Genomic DNA, 22,444 nt, shown 5'->3' with positions numbered 1-22,444 from the left:
CAAGCTCTTTAATTGACAGTATGAAATAACAGATAAAACATTGTACAAATTAGATTCCCTTTTAGAGTCTTTATTAAATTTCTGAAATGTCTTTTTATATTAAATTGTTAGTTCATCTAATCAGATTGTGAAGTTAGAAGCAAAATTCTGTTTTTGTTGAAGTTATTCTATATACTATATAGCAAAGTAGTGTTAGAAAAACATAATTCAACAGAGTTAATTTGAAGATCTAATTGGCTTTATTTAACAATTCATGAATCGGACAATATGCCATTTAGCAAGTAGAGGGGAACGCCAAGAGTTGTATAAAATGGAAAGTTTTTATAGAAAAGGTGGGTGCTCAAAAATTATAAACAAAAGGAAAGAATAGATTGTTCCAAGTAGAGTCTCTTTTCCTTAGGGGGAAGAACTGTGGATTTTATCTTGCAGATTACCTCATCTTCCTTTGGAGAATGGAGAGTGCCTTTGTGGAGACTCATCAGTGTGTCCAACAGAAGATTCCTTCCTGACCTGTTAAGACTTTTGGGGGGAAGTTGAAACTGCTATTAGATTAGGTATTAAGCTTTGTTTCACTGGCTTGGTGTCTTATTCTAAGTGACATCATTTTGGGCCTATTGTTGTCTTTCTAATAGTAGGAAGCACTGTTTATGGTACTGCCTTGGAATTTTAATTGAAGATCATTTAAGTAACAAAGTTACATAGAATTTAATAGTTCAAAAGCAAAACGCTGAAAGTATCAATTCTGGTTTCACCTTAAAAAAAAAATCTTGATAATAAATGTCCAAATTTGGGGCAAAATACTCTTAAGATTTTTTCCCCATAAAATGTAGTCTTTAAAGTAGTTATTCCCAAAATGCAGCCTGAGAGACATCCACCTGAGAATCACTTTAGGAGCCATTATTTTAAAAGTCTAGTTTCAAAAAAAATACATAAATATTTAAAAAAAATAGGGCACCTCGGTGGCTTAGTCTGTTGAGCATCTGACTCTTGATTTCAGCTCAGGTCATGATCCCAAGGGTTGTGGGATAGAGCCCTGTGTGGGACTCTGCTTAAGATTCTCTCTGCCCATCTCCCCTACTCATGCTCTCCCCCTCTCTTTCTTGCTCCAGAGAGGAAAGAAAGAAAAGAAAGAAAAGAAAGAAAGAAAGAAAGAAAGAAAGAAAGAAAGAAAGAAAGAAAGAAAGAGAAAGAAAGAAAATGTGTAGACATTCTTTTGAAAGCCCAGTTTCTTTAAATTACAATTTGTCAAGTTGGTGCCTGGAAGCCTGAATTTTCATCTAGCAAACACTCATAAGTATGTTAGATTTTAAGAACCGAGGTCAAAACCAAAGTTTGGACTACTTTTTTTTCTTTCCTTTTCTTTCTTTATTTACTCAGCATGTATAATTATGTTCTTTTTGTGTTGGGTGTTCATTTTCAAGAAATCCTCTAGGCACTAATCCCATAATACATATGGAGAATAGAATCTTACTACAGCTTGTTCATCTGATTTTAACTTTACAAAACAGATTTTTAAAAAGATATGAAAAATATATGGAAAAGCAACTCCTAATTTATGTTATTCTATCCTGATATTTATTTTACCTTAGGAGTGGTACTGTTTGAATGAATAATACATATCATTTCACATTACAGTTAAGTATCTCATTTTTTACCATGCCTTATGACTCTTTAAACCTAATTATGAATGTAAGGGAGGAGATAAAATTTTCTCTCTATACTTCTGAGTTCTTGGCTGAGACTTTCTGTATAAAAGAGAAGAGAAATATAAATAGAAGCTTATTAAAATGAATACTTCATGTAGAGTGGAGTTACCCAAGAAAAATGATTAAACTCCCTGAAATGGCCTAATCCACCATCTTAAATACTATCTTCAGCTAAACGAAAGAAAGAGAGGTTCGAACAGTAATAGGAAGTTATCAGGAAAAGCATTGTAAACAAGAATAGGTGGTTAATGCAAATTTAGGTCATTGTCTTCTCTATTCATACAAGTTGTGTTTTTCAGTCATCCCTCCCTTGTAGGTACAGAGCGGGAGACACACAAAGAAATTTCCTTTATACATGTAAATTTTCCCCCCAAAATTATAACTTGTATTCCATTTCACAGCCTTTTCTGTGTCTGCTGAATGTCAAAAATAATCACCTCAGAGGCACCTGGGTGGCTTGGTCATTTAGGCATCTGACTCTTGATTTTGGCTTGGGTCATGTTCTTGCAGTTATGGAATCAAGTTCTGTGTCTGTGCTGACATTTTGGAGCCTGCTTGGGATTCTCCATCTCCCGCTCTCTCTCTGCCCCCCGCCCTCCCCCAACACACACAGTCTCTCTCTGTCTCTGTCTTTTTCTCTTTGTCTTTCTCTTCCTCTCATTTCAACAACCTTCATAGCATCTTCACTAGAAGTAGATTCCATCCCAAAAAACCACTTTCTTTCCATATCCATAAGAAGAAAGTCCTCATCTGTTAAAGTGTTATGAGATTACAGCAATTCATCACATCTTCAGACTGTACTTCTAATTCTAGTTCTCTTGCTATTTTCACATCTGCAGTTACTGCCTCCAGTAACATCTTGAATCTTTCAAAGTCATCAAGGAGGGTTGTATCAACTTTTTCCAAACTCCTGTTCATGTTGATACTTTTACCACTTCCCAGGAATCACAATGAATGTTCTTAATGGCATCTAGAATGGTGAATCCTCTCCAGAATGTTTTCAGTTGACTGCTCAGATTCATCAAAGGAATCATCATGACAGCTGTAACCTCATGAAATGTATTTCTTAAATAATAAGATTTGAACGTCGGAATTACTCCATGATCCAAGGGCTGCAGAATGAATGTTATATTAGGCAAGAAAACAACATGTTATATTAGGCAAGAAAACAACATGCCTTACATCTTATTTTACATTTCTTTCCACCAGAGCTCTTGAGGGACCAGGTTCATTGTCAATTAGCAGTAATAGTTTGAGAGGCATCTTTTTCTCCAAGCAGTACGTCTCAGCAGTGGACTTAAAATAGTCTAAACCATGTGGTGATCAGATGTGCTGTCATCCAGCCTTTGTTCCATTTGTAGAATATAGGCAGACTAGATTGAGTATAATTCTTAAAGCCCCTAGGATTTTTGGAATGTAAGTGAGCATTGACTTCAACTTCAAGTCAACAATTGGGTTAGCCCCTACCAGAGCTTATCCTTTGAAGCTTTTTTTTTTTTAATTTTTTAAATGTTTGTTTATTTTTGAGAAAGAGCATGAACTGCAAAGGGGCAGAGAGAGAGAGGGAGACACAGAATCTGAAGCAGATCTCATAACCAGATGACTAAAACTTTCTCCATATCAGTAATAAGGCTGTTTTGCTTTCTTTATCATTCATGTGTTTCATGGAGTAAAGTAGCACTTTTAATTTCTTTCAAGAACGTTTCCTTTGCATTCACAACTTGGCTAACTGTTTTGTGCAAGAGGCCCAGCTTTCGACCTTTCTCGGCTTTCAACATTCCTTCCTCACTAAGCTTAATCATTTCTAGCTAGCTTCTGATTTGAAGTGAGAGATGTGAGACTCTTCCTTTCACAGGAACCATTAGAGGCCATGGTAGGATTGTTAATTGGCGTAATTTCAATATTGTTGTGACTCAGGGAATAGAGAGGCCCAAGGAGGGAGAGGGAGAAGGATGGGGGGACAGCTGGTTGGTGGAATAGTCAGAACACACAATATTTGTCAATTAAGTTTTACATCTTCTATGGGCATGGTTTGTGGTACCCCAACACAGTTAATGATAGTAACATCAAAAGATGCCTCATCATTGATCACCATAATCAAATATAATTATAATGAAAAAGTTTGAAATATTGCAGGAATTATCAAAATGTGGCACGGAGACATAAAGTGAGCAAATGCTATTAGAAAAATGGCATCAATAGACTTGCTTCTTACAGAGTTTCCACAAACCTTTAATTAAAAAAAAAAAACACTTAGCAAACCACATAAATGAAGAGCAATACAATGAGGTATGCCTGTATAACTTAATCTACAAGGATAAGGAAATAGTTCTGCTAAAACACACATCTCTTTAAAAGAAATAAATAATTGAACATAGGATTTCAGTCTGACATTTGTATATGTGGGTTTCTTTACTGAGTTTAGTTTCTCATTAAGATTTAAAGTCTATGTATCTAAAAGTGTTCTTTAAAGGAGTCTGTTCTAGAACAAATTGGTTACCTACTCTAAAGATAAACCTACATCCTTACTCTAAATATACAAACTGCTTTTAACTTTAAAACTGGAAACTTCCAAAAAAATTTTTTTTAACTGAAAACTTTTAGTCACACAAATTCTCAATCAAGAGACATCCTCTCTATGCAATTGCTATATAAATGCAATCACAAAAAATTGAAAATGAAAATCTTTGTGACAGGATCATAATTATTTAATTGCTCTTAATAATTTTGTGGCATATTACATTTAGAAAATCTAGAATTATTCTCCTAAATAAAATACTGTTTTATTATTTTGAATACAATGATAAAATGTACTTTTGAAGTTAAAATATTCAATTTAATTCATCTTAGGTAGTACCTAGACAGTTGTACCATTATTGAGTTATGGCTTTGATTCTTAATAGATGATTTAGACTTAATTTTCTTGAAACATTGGACCATTCACCCTAACAGATTCTTTTGTAGTGAGAGCCAAAGGGTTTGAACCACTTACTGAGTATAGTTACTTCTGTATATCCAAATTCTTTGAGTGTGTTATTGGTTTTATAATGGAATGTTACACGACTATAAATTCTTCGGAAAATGCTTGAAATGTAAGTACATTAAAAAAATTTATATATATATATATAGCAAAAAATTGTTCCAACAATTATTTTCCTATGTACAAATTATATCTAGAGCTCAGTTTTCCTAGAGTATGAGATCCACTCTTTCCTTAATGGGAGCATGAGATTATGGTAATATACTTATACTTTTTAGTTTGAATTGTGTTTTATTTGAGGACGTGCCATCAAATTTTATTTTCTACTGGATTGTGTCTATAAGAGGAAAAACCAATAGCAAAAACCTATGGAATAACATTAGCAACTGTCTAATTTCATCCATGTTGATAAATATCCCATTTTCCAGAAATCACCTTTAGTTATTTAACTCTATGATCTTTATTTGTTTTTATGTTTATTTATTTTGAGAGAAAGAAAGAATGTGAGCAGAAGAGGGACAAAGAGGGACAAAGAGGGACAAAGAGAGGGAGAGAAACACAGAATACAAAGAAGACTCCTGGCTCCAAGCTGTCAGCACAGAACCCAACGCAGGGCTTGAACTCACAAACTGTGAGATCATGACCTGAGATGAAGTCGGACATTCAACCAACTGAGCCATCCAGGCACCCCAACTACACTCTCTTTAAAGTAAAGAGATGCTCAGTAGAAGATTTGAGATTTTAACCTAGAAAAGTAACCAGATAAAAACTATTTAGAGCCTCATTTTTTAGGTAAATCATCTAATGGCATAGGTATGCCATCTCTAACTATGCAGATTCAGAAATACATTCTTTTCAGTGATTCCAAGTTGATCAGAACCTAAGATATTTTACTCAAGGCAATAAAGCTCAAGGAAAATTTTTCCTGTAAATTAAAATGTCAGTTTATTAACATGTATTGAGAAATCGCTTTCCTGTTCTTGTGGTCACCCTAAGGAGGCAGGATGGACTCTTCTATTCAAAATTTGTTTTGGATATTAAGAATGATGATGCCAGCATTCAAACATTAAAAATGGAATCAGACTCTTTATTATACACCTTACTTTGCTTCCATTGTTTATTTTTGTATTCAGCACATTATCTCCTTAGCTAAATTAATCCTTCCATTTTTTTTTAATGTTTATTTGTTTATTTTGAGAGAGAGAGAGAGAGAGAGAGAGAGAGAGAGAGAGAGATCATGAATGGGGAGGGATAGAGAATCCCAAGCATGTTCCATGTTGTCAGTGCAGAGTCTGATGCAGGGCTCGATTCCACAAACTATGAGATCATGACCTGAGTGAAATCAAGAGTGGGATGCTTAACTGACTGAGACACCCATGTGCCCCATCATTTCTTATACTTAAGACTCGTTGGTTTGGGAACCTTTCTTTTTAAAATGGTTCCTTATTTCTTAATTGATACTTTCTTAAAATTTAATAGTTCTTAAAAGGCAGTCATAATTCTTTATTAAGAAATCATGTGATAAGATAGCTGGGAACAGTAAGAAAATATTTAGAATTTCCTAAACTTGATGAAATAGTACACTCATAGCTCCCCAAACTGGTTTTCTATTCTTCAGCTGCCTAGATCTATCACTAGAGGTATGTTCAGTTCTTTCTCTTCTTAAAGCCAGATGCCACATAGTTGAAACAGGCTGCTTACACCTGTTTTCTATCAGAGACTACTCGGTCTAGCTCTTTCTAGGTCTCAGTATGCATTGAACCATTGGGACATGAAGAGAAAAATCCCAGAGAGGAGGTAACTTGAGAGAAAGACCCGAGAAATCTGCATACATGTTACCCTCACACACTAGCCATCCCCTAAAGTGTACTTCCACAGGATGCCACTCCAGAATACCCAGCAGAAATTTGTAGTTGGAGGAGAAAGAATAAGGCAGAGATTTCAGCATTATTGTGGTACTCAGGAGACAGATCAGAGTTGTGCCTTGTCAAGGTGGAAGAATCTTGGTAAATACACTGCCTGGGCTTATGGTGACCTCCAGAAGTACACCCCCTAGTAGTAAAGACCATACCCTAGTAATAAGAACAAAACTGAAATAAACTTGTTCTTACAAAACCTAAAACCAAGACTTAAAGGGAATGAGGTATCTGCTGGTACTCAATGTGCCTTGGCTAAAGAAAACTTAACCTAATTTCCACCTGGGTGAATTTATCATCTAAAGCTTCTATAGCTTCTTCACAATTAATTTCTGGAATCCAATGAAAAATAAAAGGAGGGCTGAGAAAACAGTACCAAAAAAAAATTAGGAATACAATCCACAGGTGATCATATGTTGATGTTATCAGAAGGAGATTTTAAAATAGCATTGACTATTCAAGAAACTCAAGGAAGTGGTGGACAACAGAAATGAAAAGATGAAAATTTTCAATGGAGAATTTAATCTATTAAAAAGAATCTAAAAATACTAAATTTTAAAAGAGTCTGCTGACCACTTTAGAGCTGAAAAATGACATATCTGGAATTAAGAATTTATTCAGTTGGTGTAATATAGTAGCAAATATACAAGAAAGCAAGATTAGGGAACCAGGAGATTTAAAAAAATTCATACTTCTAATTAGATTAGCTTTTCCATACATCAGAAGTATTCTTATCCTTTCCTGTATTTATGCTAGTTTCCTCTCTCTTCCCCTTTCTCAGTTCATAACTTCTCTCTCCCCAACTGTGTTTTTTTCTATCTATTGTTTCAATTTTTTCCCCACATATCCCTATTGAAGATCTGTGTCCCTATGTTAGTAGCAGACAATATTAGGAAATTTAGTTAAGTGGCTCATTAATAGGTGCCTTGAAGGCTAACATAGGCAAAGTCACACTACATGAAGTGTGAAAAGGTCCACTTAGAAAGGCACCAAGGAAATTAATCAGCAAGTAGAAGGTAAAGATCCAGTATAAAATCTGGAGTCCCAAAGAATCCTACTTCCCAGAAAGTTACTGTAGCAAACAGACCCTTCCTTCCAAAGAAGTTTAAATTAAGAAAATGGTCTGTGAACCCACTGTAGAAAGCAAAACCAGGTAACCATAGCTGTAGCATAGAGTTACTTAGTGGTATGGTCCATACACACAGAATTGGCCATGGCTCATTTCCTGGAAATGTACGCCTTTGTCATCGTTAGGTATAAGCAGCAATACCAATGACCCCAAGCCAGGAAACATCAGTAATTTGTAAATTATTGCTGCCTTGAAGCCATACTGATCTCAGAATCCAGGGATGTTTAAGTTGGTTCAGCTATGAGTATTGGAGGGCTTTTGAGAACAAGAAAACATACCAGTCATTACACCAGATGTTGGTGCATAATTGCTCTTTGGTTTGGGTTTATAAAACTAAGTAATATAAAAGTTATTTATTTCTCTTAGGATTAGGTCTGCTACCGTCGGATAAATCTTAAATTTGGCTATGTAGGCCTAAAGGTTGGGATTGTATGCTATTCCTTAGAAAGAGATATAGAATATTAGCTTGTAAAATGCTTTAATTTTGTTAAAAATTTTTTTCTTGATGTTTATTCATTTTTTGAGAGACAGAACAAGCAGGGGAGGGGTAGAGAGAAAGGAAGACACAGAATCCAAAGCAGGCTGCAGGCTCTGAGCTAGCAGCACAGAGCCCTATGCAGGGCTTGAACTCACCAACCACAAGATCATGACCTGAGCTGAAGTCAAACTCTTAATGAACTGAACCACCCAATCACCCCTAATTTTATAATAAAATACGTATCTTTGTGAGTGTGTCTACATTCCTACGTTATTTTAACCTGTTACCAAACCCTGCCTACCTTAACATGAATTTTATTCTTCAAACAGTAGATAAGAAAGAATTTTTATCTGCAACTGGATTTTGTTTCAATATTAAAAGCTTATGTATCCAGTATTTTTAAAAAAATTTAGATTTATTGAGGTATAACAGAAAAACAAGTTTCAAGACATGTAAATTACATTATGGTAACCTGACAGATGTATACATTGTAAAAGGATTTCCCCGCATATATTTAACACATCAGCATCTCACGTATCTACACTTTTCTGGTGTTTTGTTTTGTTTTGTTTTGTTTTGTTTTGTGACAACATCTGAGTTCCACTGTCCCACCAACCCTCAGTCATAAACACTGTATTATCAACCATTGTCACAATGCTTTACCTCAGGTTCTCAGACCTTATTCATCTTCTAGCTGAAAGTTTGTACCTTTTTGCCAGCCTCTCCCTATCTTCCCTGTGCCTTAGCCCTAGCAACCACTTTTTTTACTCTGTTACTATGAGTTTGGTGCTTTCTTTTTTTTTCTTTTCTTTTTTTTCCCCCAAAGATTCTGTGTATAAGTGTTACCATGCTTTATTTATCATTCTCTGTCTGGATTATTTCAGTTAGCATAATGTCCTTGCATTCCACCCAGGTTGTGTCAAATGGCAGAGTTTCCTTCTTTCTCAAGACTGAATAATATTCCATTGTATATAAATACCACAACTTTTCAGTTCAACCACTGATGGACACTTAGGTTATTTGTGTACATTAAAAGCTTTTAGACTTAGCTTTGGATCTATTCTTGAATGTTATTTGCCTCAGAACTTTGAAATGTTAGCTAATATTATTGCTCTTGCACTAAAATCTTTTCATTAACCTTCTTTCCTAATTTTTCTCTACCTGGGTTTTGCTTGTCCCACAGAATTGAACAATCTTGATCTTTATTTTTCATTAATTTGCTTTTACGTTCAAATATCTGAACACCAGGACAGAAACAAAGTCACTTCCTATGTTTCATTTACTTTGTCTCCCTTTGACAGTCTTTATTCCAGTCACAAGAACATTTTCCTAAGTAATTCACACTAGTTTTCTTTTCGAGTGTGATTGATATAAATATAAACTTGCTTGAATATTCTAGGATTTCTTTTTTGTTGTTGTTAATAGCAGTAGTTAAGCGAAAAATACATAAACAAAACAAGATTTTCTTAGTGGGGACTTGCTAAAAGTCCAAACTTCCTTTTTATCTTTTCCTCTTTAATTTTGCTCAGCATTTAAAACTTAGTAGTATAAGTTAACTGTTTTAGGTATGTGTGTCTTTTTTCTCTTTGAATAGTCACGTCAGAAGGACTTAGGTCTTTTTGTCCTTCCCTTATGGTTCACAATAATAACTACTTTTTCTAAAAAGGCAGTGTTGTTGTAGTATAATTCACACTGTTAGGTAAATTCATCCTTTTTACACGTATAATTCTTTAAGTTGACAAATGCATACAGACATGTAAGTGCTCCCACAACCAATACAGAACATTGGGGCGCCTGGGTGGCTCAGTGGGTTAAGCGTCCGACTTCGGCTCAGGTCTTGATCTCACGGTTCATGGGTTCGAGCCCCGCATCGGGCTCTGTGCTGACAGCTCAGAGCCTGGAGCCTGCTTTGGATTCTGCGTCTCCCTCTCTCTTTGTTCCTCCCCTGCTCTGTCTCTCTCTCAAAAATAAAGATTAAAAAAAAATTAAAAAAAAAACACAGAACATCATCCCCCAAGATTCCTTCATGCTGCCCTCCTCCTTCCATCCCTAGACTCTGATGTGTTTTCTGTCTCTATTGTTTTGTGTTTCTCTGGATGACCTAAACATGGAATCACACGGTTTGTGGCTTTTGGGCTTGGCTTCTTTCATTTAGCAAAATGTGTTTGGGTTTCACTCATGTTGTTGTGTATAGCAATAGTTTGCTCCTTTTTTATTGATAAATGGTATTCTATTACATGGATATAACATGATTTTCATCCATGCACCCATTTAAGTACATTTGGGTTGTCTTCATATTCTGGGTATTATGAACAAAACCACTAAAAACATTCATTTAGTAACTTCTTTTTAAATGACTACTGCTTAAAAATGGGGCATTATAATGTAAGTGTGAAAACACAAGTGCAAAGACACTGGAGACCTGGGTTCTCATACTATTTTGCATCTAGTTAACCACCTGTTAAGTTGAACAGATAATTTAACCTCTCTGTTCTTACTTTTTTTGTAAAATGTGCATATTTTATGCCTTCTTCAAGCTTTAAAATAGCATGGTATTGTGATGTATAGTAAGGCATTTACTCTTGTGCCAAGAGAACTTATAAATGCTCACATAAATATTTCTAAAATTAAGTTATATGAATTAAGTATAACTAATATTTTAAATTACAGGTTATTTTGTCTCTAAGTCCAGTCACAAATGATTGGAAAGTAATAGTTTGCTTAATGAATTTTAAAGGCCATCATAATCATGAGCTTTTAACCATGTAATCCAATTGATTTTACATCAGAAAATTATTTTGATGACTCTTAAGTAAATATTTGATAAGTATTTTCATTTAAAATATGTCAGCATTTATTTATGTACTTATGTGTTTATGTATTTTTTATTTATTTTTAATGTAGATGGGTCTAGGAAAGACAATCCAGGCAATTGCAATTGCTTACTTCTATAAGGAGGAATGGCCGCTTTTAATAGTGGTCCCTTCATCTCTGAGATACCCTTGGACAGAAGAAATGGAGAAATGGATCCCAGAGCTAAGTCCAGAGGATATCAATGTTATTCAGAATAAAACTGATATTGGGTAAGAACAACTTTTTAATCTTTAAGGGGGAAAAAAAGCCTTCTCACATGTAATTAGTAAATGCTAATGTTTAGAATGATGTATAACCTATTAGCCATAATTTAGAACTAAGAGTAGAGTGGAGAATTTTACTTTACATTTTAAAATCTGTATTATTTATCTAAAACCCAGCAGTATACTTAATGCTTTAAATTCCTTTTTGGGGGGCGCCTGGGTGGCTCAGTCGGTTGAGCGTCCGACTTCGGCTCAGGTCATGATCTCACGGTCCGTGAGTTCGAGCCCCGCGTCAGGCTCTGTGCTGACAGCTCAGAGCCTGGAGCCTGTTTCAGATTCTGTGTCTCCCTCTCTCTCTGCCCCTCCCCCGTTCATGCTCTGTCTCTCTCTGTCTCAAAAATAAATAAACATTAAAAAAATAAATAAATAAATAAATTCCTTTTTGGTGTATTTTTAAAGTAAATGTAAATAGGTGTACTTTGAAAGATTTATGTAATATATCTACTTTATATATACTTTAAATATACTTAAAACTCACTATTTTGGGGTTCAAAAATACATTTCACAACTTCTCAATGATTAATTTGAAGTTTATGAGCTTTTATTGTCTGCAGCAATGGTAGATTTTGCTTTCCAAATTCTTGGTTGATATGCAAGTTTTATATGTCACTCAAAATGAGTATTTACCAGTTTTATTTTCTTTATTACATTAATTTATAATTTTAATACTTTCTAATTGAAAATATTTGTTTGAGATTATTTCAAGTTTCTCCTCGAAAATAAATCATAATGTAACTACTTAGGTTTTTTGTTTTTTTTTTTTTTCATTTGTTTTCTAGCCATGGGGATAAACCAATCTATTTGTATATTGATGATTTATTACATTATATTTATAAGTGAATTACACAAATTATCACGTTTCTAAAAGTTCAAAATAACCAATTTCTGACCCTCAAATAACAGGTAGTATATATATTTGAAATAAATGTCTGTTGGGGCGCCTGGGTGGCTCAGTCGGTTAAGCGTCTGACTTCGGCTCAGGTCACCATCTCACGGTCCGTGAGTTCGAGCCCTGCGTCAGGCTCTGTGCTGACTGCTCAGAGCCTGGAGCCTGTTTCAGATTCTGTGTCTCCCTCTCTCTCTGACCCTCCCCTGTTCATGCTCTGTCTCTCTCTGTCTCAAAAATAAATAAATGTTAAAAAAAAAAAAAAAGAAATAAATGTCTGTTAATACTTAGATTTTTTAAAATTATGGTATTATTGTACTGTGTTGTTTTCTCTAGGATTGTTAACATAAAGACTATTTGTAACAATGAAGTTGGCCTTTGTGAATGTCCTAACAAAATAGTTGGAGGCTTTTTCTCTTTTGACCTTTGAACTATTAAGTCTATAAAATATGTCTTTATGGACCTAAGGAAATTTGGACAGTATTTTCATGGACAAAGTAAAATTTTGGTAATAATTTTAAATTTCCTCTTGTCCAATAAAACTGCATAAAATTTACAACTTAAGGATTTAGAGAATGTAGGCCTTTGTATGCACATTTTGTTAGCTATAGTTTATTTAAAAGTTTACATTTAATTTTCTTAAAATATATATCTTCTCTCATCTTTTATAATATTTAGGTCATCTAGTTTTGCTTATTATTTAGGAAATACTGTTTAGCAATTAAATAGAGGCCAATATTTTTATTTGGATAACATTTGGTATCTGTTAGAATGTATTACAACCCACAGTATAACTTTTCTGGAGGATCTGAGTTTAGGAAAAGAAAAACTTACCATTGTCTTCCAAGTACTTAAAGAAATAGCTTTAAATGTATACGAACATCTGGCAACATGCATTTACCACAAATACATGTAACTCCTTTGGGCATATGCCAATTATGCCTGAAATGTTCTGCAGTGGACTTTCAAGCTCTTGTTTTTTGTATATGGTTCTCAGTATGCCTAAGTTAGTTAGTAATATTAACCCTATGCTTTTCTTCTGTCAGCTTTTCTGGTGTTTGATTATAACAAGAAAATCCTAGGTTTCTATATTAACTAGATTTACCCAGGGCTTAAAACGTAGTTGACATTAAGAAAAAAATGTAAGTGTTGTAAATATTTATGCATCCAACATGAGAATACCCAAATATATAAAGCAATTATTAACAAATTTAAAGGAAGTACTCGATAGTAATATGACTACAGTAGAGGAGTTTAACACCTCACTTACATCAGTGAATAGATCATCCAAACAGAAAATCAACAAGAAAACAGTGGCTTTGAATGACACACTGGACTAGATGGATTTAACAGATACATTCAGAACATTCCATCCTCAAACAGCTTAATACACATTTGTTTTCAAGTGTATTTGGAACATTCTTAAAATAGATCACATATTAGGCCACAAAACAAATCTCAACAAATTGAAAAAGATCCAAATTATATCATGTATCTTTTCTGACCACCATGTTATAAAACTAGAAATCCACAACAGTCTGGAAGCAACACAAATACATGGTGGTTAAATAACATGTTACTAAATAATGAATGCATTAACCAAATCAAAGAAGAAATCAAAACTTACTTGGAGAGAAAAAATGAAAACACAGTGGTCCATCCTGTCTCAGGTCCTCACTTCCAAGATGACCAAGGAAAGAAGGAATAATAGGCCAAAAGGGGCCACAGCCACATGCAGCCTGTTTGTTGCATCACCTGTGCCTGTTGCGTTCCCAAGGACAAGGCCATCAAGAAGTTCATTATTCAGCACATAGTAGAGGCCACCACTGTTGAGGACGTTTCCAAAGTGAGTATCTTCAATGACTGTGTGCTTCCCAAGCTATACATGAAACTACATTACTGTGTGAGCTGTGCCATACACAGCAAGGTGGTCAGGAATTGCTCTGGTGATGCATAGATGGAATGAACACCCTCACCCTGATTTAGACCTGCAGGTGCTACCTCGCAACCACTACCAAAGCCCATGTGAGGGGCCCGGTCCTTAAGGACTGAAGAAAAACTGTTTTCTAGAGGGGCACCTGGGTGGCTCAGTCAGTTAAGCATATGACTTTGGCTCAGGTCATGATCTTGTGGTTTGTGCATTCGAGCCCCACGTCGGGCGCTGTGCTGACAGCTCAGAGCCTGGAGCCTGCTTCAGATTCTGTGTCCACCCCTCTTCTGCTCACGCTCTGTGTCTCTCTGTCTCTTGATAATAAATAAATGTTAAAAATTTATGAGAACTGTTTTCTAGAAAAAAATAAAATGGAGATTATATTTAAAAAGGAAAGAAAACACAATCATCCAAAACCTTTGGGATGTGGCAAAACCAGTCCTAAGAGGGAAGCTCACAGCAATACAATTCTACCTCAAGAAGCAAAAAAAAAAAAACACAAAAAACAAAAAAACCTCAAATAAACAATCTAACTTTACACCTAAACGAGCTAAAAAGAACAAAATCCATAACCAGCAGAAAGATATTATTATTAGAACAAAAATAAAAGAAATAGAAACTAAATAATAACAACAACACAATAGAACAAGTCTGTGAAACCAGCAGCTGGTTCTTTGAAAAAATGAACAATATTGATGATAACCCTCTAGCCAGACTTAAAAAAAAATCAGAAATGGAAAAGGAGAAATAATAACCAACACCACAGAAATACAAAAGATTATGAGAGATTATTATGAAAAATTGTATGCCCACAAATTGAACAACCTAGAAGAAATGGACTAATTCCTAGAAACATATAATCTCCCAACACTGAGTCAGGAATAAATAGAAAATTTGAACTGACTGATTACCAGCAGTGTAATCAAATCAATATTCAAAAAAGTGAAACAAAAGTCCACATAGCTTCACAGGAGAATTCTACCAAACATTTAAAGAGTTAATACCTACTCCTCTCAAACTATTCCAAAGAATAAAAAAGGAAGGAAAATTTCCAGATCATTTTATGAGGCCACCATTACCTTGATACCAAACCAGACAACGACACCACCGAAAAAGAGAACTACAGGCCAAGATTCCTTATGCGCATAGTTGCAAAAATCCTCAACAAAATACTAGCAAACCAAATCCAACAATGTATGTTAAAAAATCATTCACCAGGATCCATCAGAATTCATTTCCAGGAGCCAAGGGTAGTTCAGTGTTCACAAATCAATCAACTTGTTACATTACATCAATAAAGGATTGGAGCACCTGGGTGGTTCAGTTGGTTGAGCGTCTGACTTCGGCTCAGGTCATGATCTCACAGTTTGTGAGTTCAAGCCCCACATGGGGCTCTGTGCTGACAGCACTGAATCCTGCTTGGGATTCTCTCTCCCTCCCTCTCTTTCTCTCTCTCCCTCCCTCCCTCCCTCCACTCATGTTCTCTCTCTCAAATAATCTTTAAAAATAAATAAATAAAAGGATAAGAACCATATTATCATTTCAATAGATGAAAAAAAAAGCATTTGACAAACTACAAGATACATTCATGATAAAAATCCTCAACAAAGAAGGTTTAGAGGGAACATATCTCACCATAATAAAAACCTTATATGAAAAACTCACAGCTAACATCATCCTTAATGAGGAAAAAACTGAGAGGTTTTCCCTAAAGGTCAGGAACAAGACAGGGATGTCTACTCTCACCATTTTTGTTCAACATAGTACTGGAAATCTTAGCCACAGCAGTCAGACAAGAAAAAGAAAAGGCATCCAAATTGATAAGAGGTAAAACTTTCACTGTTTGCAGATGACATGATATGCTATATAGAAAACCATTAAAGATTCCACCAATCTGATAAATGAATTCAGTAACATCACAAGATAGAAAATGCACTTCTATACACTAATAATGAAGCAGCATAAAGAGAAATTAAGAAAATAATCCCAGGGGTGCCTGGGTGGCTCAGTCGGTTAAGCCTCCGACTTCAGTTCAGGTCATGATCTCACGGTCCATGGGTTCGAGCCCCGCATCAGGGTCTGTGCTGACAGCTCAGAGCCTGGAGCCCGTTTCAGATTCTGTGTCTCCCTCTCTCTCTGCCCCTCCCTTGTTCATGCTCTGTCTCTCTCTGTCTCAAAAATAAATAAACGTTAAAAAAATTAAAAAAAAATAATCCCATTTACAATTGCACCAAAAATAGTATGATATTTAGGAATAAACTTAACCAAAGAGGTAAAAGACCTGTACTCTGAAAATTATAAAACAATGATGAAAGAAATCAAGGACAACACAAAGAAATAGACATTCCATGCTCATGGATTGGAAGAACAAATATTGTTAAAATGTCTGTACTACCCAAAGCAGTCGACACATTTAATGCTGTCCCTATCAAAATACCAACAGTATTTTTCACAGAACAGGAACAAACAATCCTAAAATTTCTGTGGAACCACAAAAGATCCTGAATAGCCAAAACAGTCTTGAAAAGGAAAAACAAAACTGGAGGGATCAAAATTTCATACTTCAAGTTACAATACAAAGCTGTAGTAATAAAAATAGTGTGGTACTGGCACAAAAATAGAAAACATAGATCAATGTAACAGAATAGAAAATCCAGAAATAAACCCACAATTATATGTCAATTAATCTTTGACAAAGGATGCAAGAACATACAATCTGTTCAACAAATCATAGACAAATTGGGAAAACTGGACAGCAGCATGTTAATGGACTACTTTCTTACATCATACAAAAAAATTTACTCACAATGGATTGAGGACCTAAATGTGAGACCTGAAACCATAAAAATTCTAGAAGAGCGCACAGGCAGTAATTTCTCTAACATTGGTTGTAGCAACTTTTTTCTACATATGTCTCCTAAGGCAAGGGAGATGAAAGCAAAAATCAACTATTGGGACTATATTGCAAAAAAAAAGCTTCTGCACAGTGAAGGAAACCATCAACAAAACTAAAAGGCAACCTACTGAATGGGAGAAGATATTTGCAAACAACATATGTGATCAAGGGTTAGAATCCAAAATATAAGAAGAACTTAACACAACATCCAAAAAAGCAAACAACCCAACTACAAAAGGGGAATAAGACATAAACAGACATTTCTCCAAATAAGACAAACAGATATCCACCAGTCACATAAGAAGATTCTCAGCATCATCCATCATCAGAGAAATACAAATCAAAATCACAATGTCACTTCACACCTGTTAGAATGGCTAAAATCAAAAACTCAAGTGTTGGCGAGGATGTGGGGAGAAAGGAACACTCATGCCCTGTTGGAGGGAATGGAAACTGGTGTAGCCACTGAGGAAACCGGTATGGATGTTCCACCAAAATTAAAAATAAAACTACCATATGATCTGGGAATCACACTACTGAGTATTTACTGTAAGAATATGAAAACACTAATTCAAAAGGATATATGTATCTATGTTTATTGCAGCATTTTTTTACAGTAGCCAAATTATGGAATCAGCCTATTGTCCATTGATGGATGGATATCCCATCGATGAATGGGATACTATTCAGCCATAACAAAAGAATGAAGGGGTGCTTGAGTGGCTCAGTTAAGCATCTGACTCTTTATGTGGGCTTAGATTATGATCTCATGGTTGTGAGATTGAGCTATGCATCCGTCTTCTTTGGATTCTCTCTCCCTCTCTCTGTTACTCCCCTACTTGTACTTTGTCTCTCTCTCTCTGTCTCTCTCTCTGTCTCTCTCTCAAAATAAATTTTAAAAAAACTTAAAAAAGAATGAAATCTTGGCATTTGCACCAACCTGTATATAGTTAGTATAATATTAAGTGAAATAAGCCAGTCAGAACACAAATAACATACCATCTCACTCATATGTGGAAACAGATGAACAAAGGAATAAAAAAAAAAAAAAAGAGACAAACCAAGAAACTGACTCTTAACTATAGACAATGAACAGATGGTTACCAGAGGGGAGGTAGGTAGGGTGGGTGGGTAAAATAGGTGAAGGGGATTAAGAGTAGAACTTATCGGGGCGCCTGGGTGGCTCAGTTGGTTGAGCATCCGACTTCGGCTCAGGTCATGATCTCACGGTTTGTGGGTTCGAGCCCCAAGTCGGGCTCTGTGCTCACAGCTCAGAGCCTGGAGCCTGCTTCTGATTCTGGGCCTCCCTCTCTCTCTGCCCCTCCCCTGCTCGCGCTGTCTCTCTCTGTCTCTCAAAAATAAATAAATGTAAAAAAAAAAAAATTGAAGAGTAGAACTTATCTTGATACTCACTAGGTGAGTACTTACTAGGAATTGTTGAATCACTATATTGTACACAACTGAATACAACTAATATAACACTATATGTTAACTACACTGGAATTAAAATTTTTAAAATAAATTAAAACATTTTTTAAGTGCAATTGTTGTATTGTTGTATTGTAATATTTAGGAGCTCTGCCTTTTCTCTTAGGGGGTAGAGAACTGCAGAAGACTGACTGTCCTGTATTTTTTCGCTGATGTTATAGAAAATGCTAAAGTAATGTATTTTATTGTTTTTTCATTTATTTGTCTAACTATTTAATTCTCCAAACTCACTAGGAGCATAACACTTTATACACAAAGATAAATAAGACATATTTCTTTGTCCTCATTAATTAGCAAAGGAGATAAATATGTAAATGAAAAATTTCGTTATAGCGTGGTAAATAATAATATAGATGTATGAATAATTACATAGTCCAAAAGTTAGAGATCTCTTGAGCCCCGTGTTACTCTGTATAAAGTGGTACCCTCTCTCCTTTCCCATACTTCATCACCCCATGGCTGGGAATTTTTGTTGTCATGGTTTCAAGGACTCTGCTGGTCTTACTGGGACTGTCTAGGAATATGAAATGCCCTGCTGTGCACTGGACAGCCCTTCAATACTAAGTAGTGTCTTCAAAATCCCACTACCACCTGGGCTGAAAAATGCTGCTTGCTGTCTTCTCTGTGGGAAGGCTTCAATAAAGATTCAACTAATATTTGAGTATCCACTTTATCCATGATTCTAGATGTCTGGAAGCAAATCTTCTCAGAAGTAATATCCTAATCCTAGTAACATGTGGCTTGGTAGATGTCAAAATCTTCCAAAGACAATTTACCCAAAAATTTGGTTTTGGTTAACCAAAATTTTAAATTTTGCATTCTCGCTTGTCATATCTGAAAACTCTAAAATCTTAAGAGAAATTGAGTTTCAGCAGTATTTTTCTTTATTTCCTCTGAATTTCTTCCCAAAGAGTTGTATTAAGATAAATTGGTTACTGAAATATTTTTAAATATATGGATTTTTTTCCCTAGGAGAATATCTACAAGCAAAGTGACAATTCTAGGTTATGGTCTTTTAACCACAGATGCAGAGACTTTGATATGTGCATTGAATAATCAGAATTTCAAAGTTGTTATAGTGGATGAATCACACTACATGAAGTCCAGGAATGCAACCCGCAGCAAGATTTTACTACCAATAGTACAGACAGCCAAACGAGCCATTCTTCTTACAGGAACTCCAGCCTTGGGAAGGCCTGAAGAGGTATTAGAATCCTTATACTTTGGCTTTAAAAATATATATCATTCACCTATTTTGCAGTGTTTAATTTTAAATTAGTTGCTTCAAATGCTAGAAGAATACTTTGGGAACTTCTAGATGGCTATTAATGATTAAATACATCTTTTACTATGACTGTCCTCTCTATTTATATGTGAACATTTCCTGTGCTTGCACATGTATATAAAAAAATAGTTTTTACTTTTGGCATAAGGTTTTCATATTTAGTGTAAAGTTGTAATAGTCACCATTTATTGTGGTTCTGATATGGTTTTAATCTTTACTTATCCAGTTTGTTGTTTTACATTTTAACCTCCTTGGGATTGGATTTTAATCTATTTTATATCTTTTGTATTGCATTACAGAACTTCTTTCTATTTCTCTTTTACTTCAAAATCCATGGTTGGAAAGATAGAGAGAAACTAGTACTTATGTTCAGATTAGATAGGGTAATTACTTAGAATGGAGGAATCAGGTATTTGTTTGATACCCCATTTAGCCTTACTATTCTTAGAGCCAAGTAGAGCATGGAGTAATTAAAAAAGAAATGATGGATGAAATTCTTATGAGTCTGTAAGGGTCACTGTAACCTAGAGAAGTCCTTTCTATTAATGAACACTGAGTCATAGAAAACAATGTGCTTTTTGTCTTGTAGTTGTAAGAATTAAAGGAAATACTAGTTTGAAAGTATCTTGCTGTGTGTCCTGGCACATGGTAAGCACTTAACATAAGTAGCAATTGTTATCTGATTAGTAAGCCAAGACTGGGAGATAGCTATTGGTAAGGTGTACTATGTTAATTGATTTCAGATGTTAAACCAACCTTGCATTCCATGATAAATCTCACTTGACTGTGTTATCATCCTTTTATTTGTTGCTGGATTCAGTTTGCTTTATTTTGTTAATGATTTTTGTGTGTTTATTCAGAAGAGATATTGATCTATAGTTTTCCTGTTATATCTTTAGTTTTGTTATCAACGCAATACTGGTTTCATTGAATGAGTTGGGAAGTATTCTCTCCTTTTCTGTTTTTTAGAGGAGTTTATGAACCATTGGTATTTGTTTTTAAATATTTGGTAGAGTTTAACAGTGAAGCCATCTGAGCTTGAGTTTTCCTTTGTGGGTATTTCTTAAATTAATGATTCATTCTCTTCACTGAATATATGTCTGTTTAGATTGTGTATTTCTTCTTGAGTCAGTTTGATACTCTTTGTCTTTCTAGGCATTTTTGCATTGTATCTAAGTAATCTAACTTATTAGTGTACATTTGTTCATAGTATTCCCTTTCTTCCTTATGAGGTTGGTAGTAATGTCCCCTCTTTTATTTTGGATTTTAGTAACTTGAGTCTTCTCTCTCTTTTTTTAATTTGGGTAGTCTAGCTAAAATTTTCTCAATATCTCAATCTTTCCAAAAACCAGTATTTGGTTTCATTGATTTTTTTTTCTGTTGTTTTTCCATTCTCTATCTTGTTTATTTGCATTCTAGTCTTTATTATATATTCCTGCTGTTTTCTGTTTAGTTTACTCTTTCTTTCCCAATGTCTTAAGGTAGAAAATTAGGTTATTGATTTGACATTGTTCTTCTTTTTTAACATAGACATATACCGCTATAAATTTTACTCCTTGGAAAACTTGTTGTCAATTACTTAGAAAGTTAAAACCAGAGTTACCATGAGACCTAGCAATTCCATTTTTAAGTATATACACAAGAAAACTGAAAACATATATTCACAAAAAATTATATAGATACAGATGTTCATAGTAGCATTATTTGTAATATCCAGAAAGTAGTAAGAAGCCAGTGTCCATAACTGATGAATGGATAATTAAAATGCAGCCATAAAAAGGATGAAGTACTGATACATTCTACAACATGGGTGAGCCTTGAAAGCACTATGCTAAGTGAACGAAGTCAGACACAGAGGCTACGTACTGTATGATTCTATTTATGTGAAATATCAAGAAAGGCAAATTAATGGAAATAGGAATCAGATTGGTGATTGCCAGGATTAGGGAGAGGGAGAATAGAAAATGACTAGTAATGGGTATGGGCTTCCTTTCTATAGTGATAAAAATATTACAGAATTAGATAGTGGTCACTGAGGCATTTTGTGAATATATGAAGAGCCAGGAATTATACACTGTAAAAGTATGAACAATAAAAGTGATATATGAATTATTTCTCAATGAAGCTGCTAATTTTAAAAAACATACTAAAATAAAAGACATTACTATGTGTGGCCTATCAAAGTTATAAAAATGAAAGATGTCATATTATTGATGAGAATATAAATTGGGACCTGCATTTTACAGTGTAACACAGTAACATCCATCAAACTTTAAAAAGCACATACCTTAAACCCACCTATTTCATTTCTAAAAATATATTCTACAGTCTCATCTAATGGAGATGCAGATTGGTGGGTAGTGGATGGTTGGGTAGATGGATGGATACATAGATAGGTAAGTGAATAGATAAATTATTGATAGATGTTGTAGATACGTATACCTACACCTGCATATGTTTATATATGCACACATACACATACATAGACTTACATGATGTTATTAACTTTTATAACTGTATAAAAGCTAGAAACAGCCTATATGTCCATGATCAGGAGACTGTTTAAATATTTTACAGTACTTCTACGTAGGAATGAGTGCCATGGGCCTTTTA

General features: G+C 34.8%; 1 protein-coding gene and 1 pseudogene across 8 annotated transcripts in view; both read left to right on the top strand.

Annotated features, from left to right (window-relative positions):
• ZRANB3 (zinc finger RANBP2-type containing 3) overlaps window positions 1–22,444 on the top strand; it is a 306,588-nt gene that overhangs the window by 167,813 nt on the left and 116,331 nt on the right. For 6 of the 8 annotated variants that reach the window (XM_053214960.1, XM_027055893.2, XM_027055892.2 and 3 more), the window contains 2 exons: window positions 11,114–11,292; window positions 19,519–19,750. In XM_053214960.1, the coding sequence (XP_053070935.1) occupies window positions 11,114–11,292; window positions 19,519–19,750 (411 nt within the window). Of the gene's footprint in view, window positions 1–298; window positions 555–11,113; window positions 11,293–18,665; window positions 18,719–19,518; window positions 19,751–22,444 lie in introns of those variants that run through there. The other 2 variants (XM_053214963.1, XM_053214964.1) reach the window with 2 other exon arrangements.
• Window positions 11,302–17,454, top strand: LOC128314011 (40S ribosomal protein S26-like; annotated as a pseudogene).

Source organism: Acinonyx jubatus, chromosome C1, assembly GCF_027475565.1.
Source record: "Acinonyx jubatus isolate Ajub_Pintada_27869175 chromosome C1, VMU_Ajub_asm_v1.0, whole genome shotgun sequence".
Lineage (NCBI taxonomy): Eukaryota > Metazoa > Chordata > Mammalia > Carnivora > Felidae > Acinonyx > Acinonyx jubatus.
The sequence above is the reverse complement of the archived record's forward strand: the minus strand, read 5'-3'. Positions and strand labels throughout refer to the sequence as shown.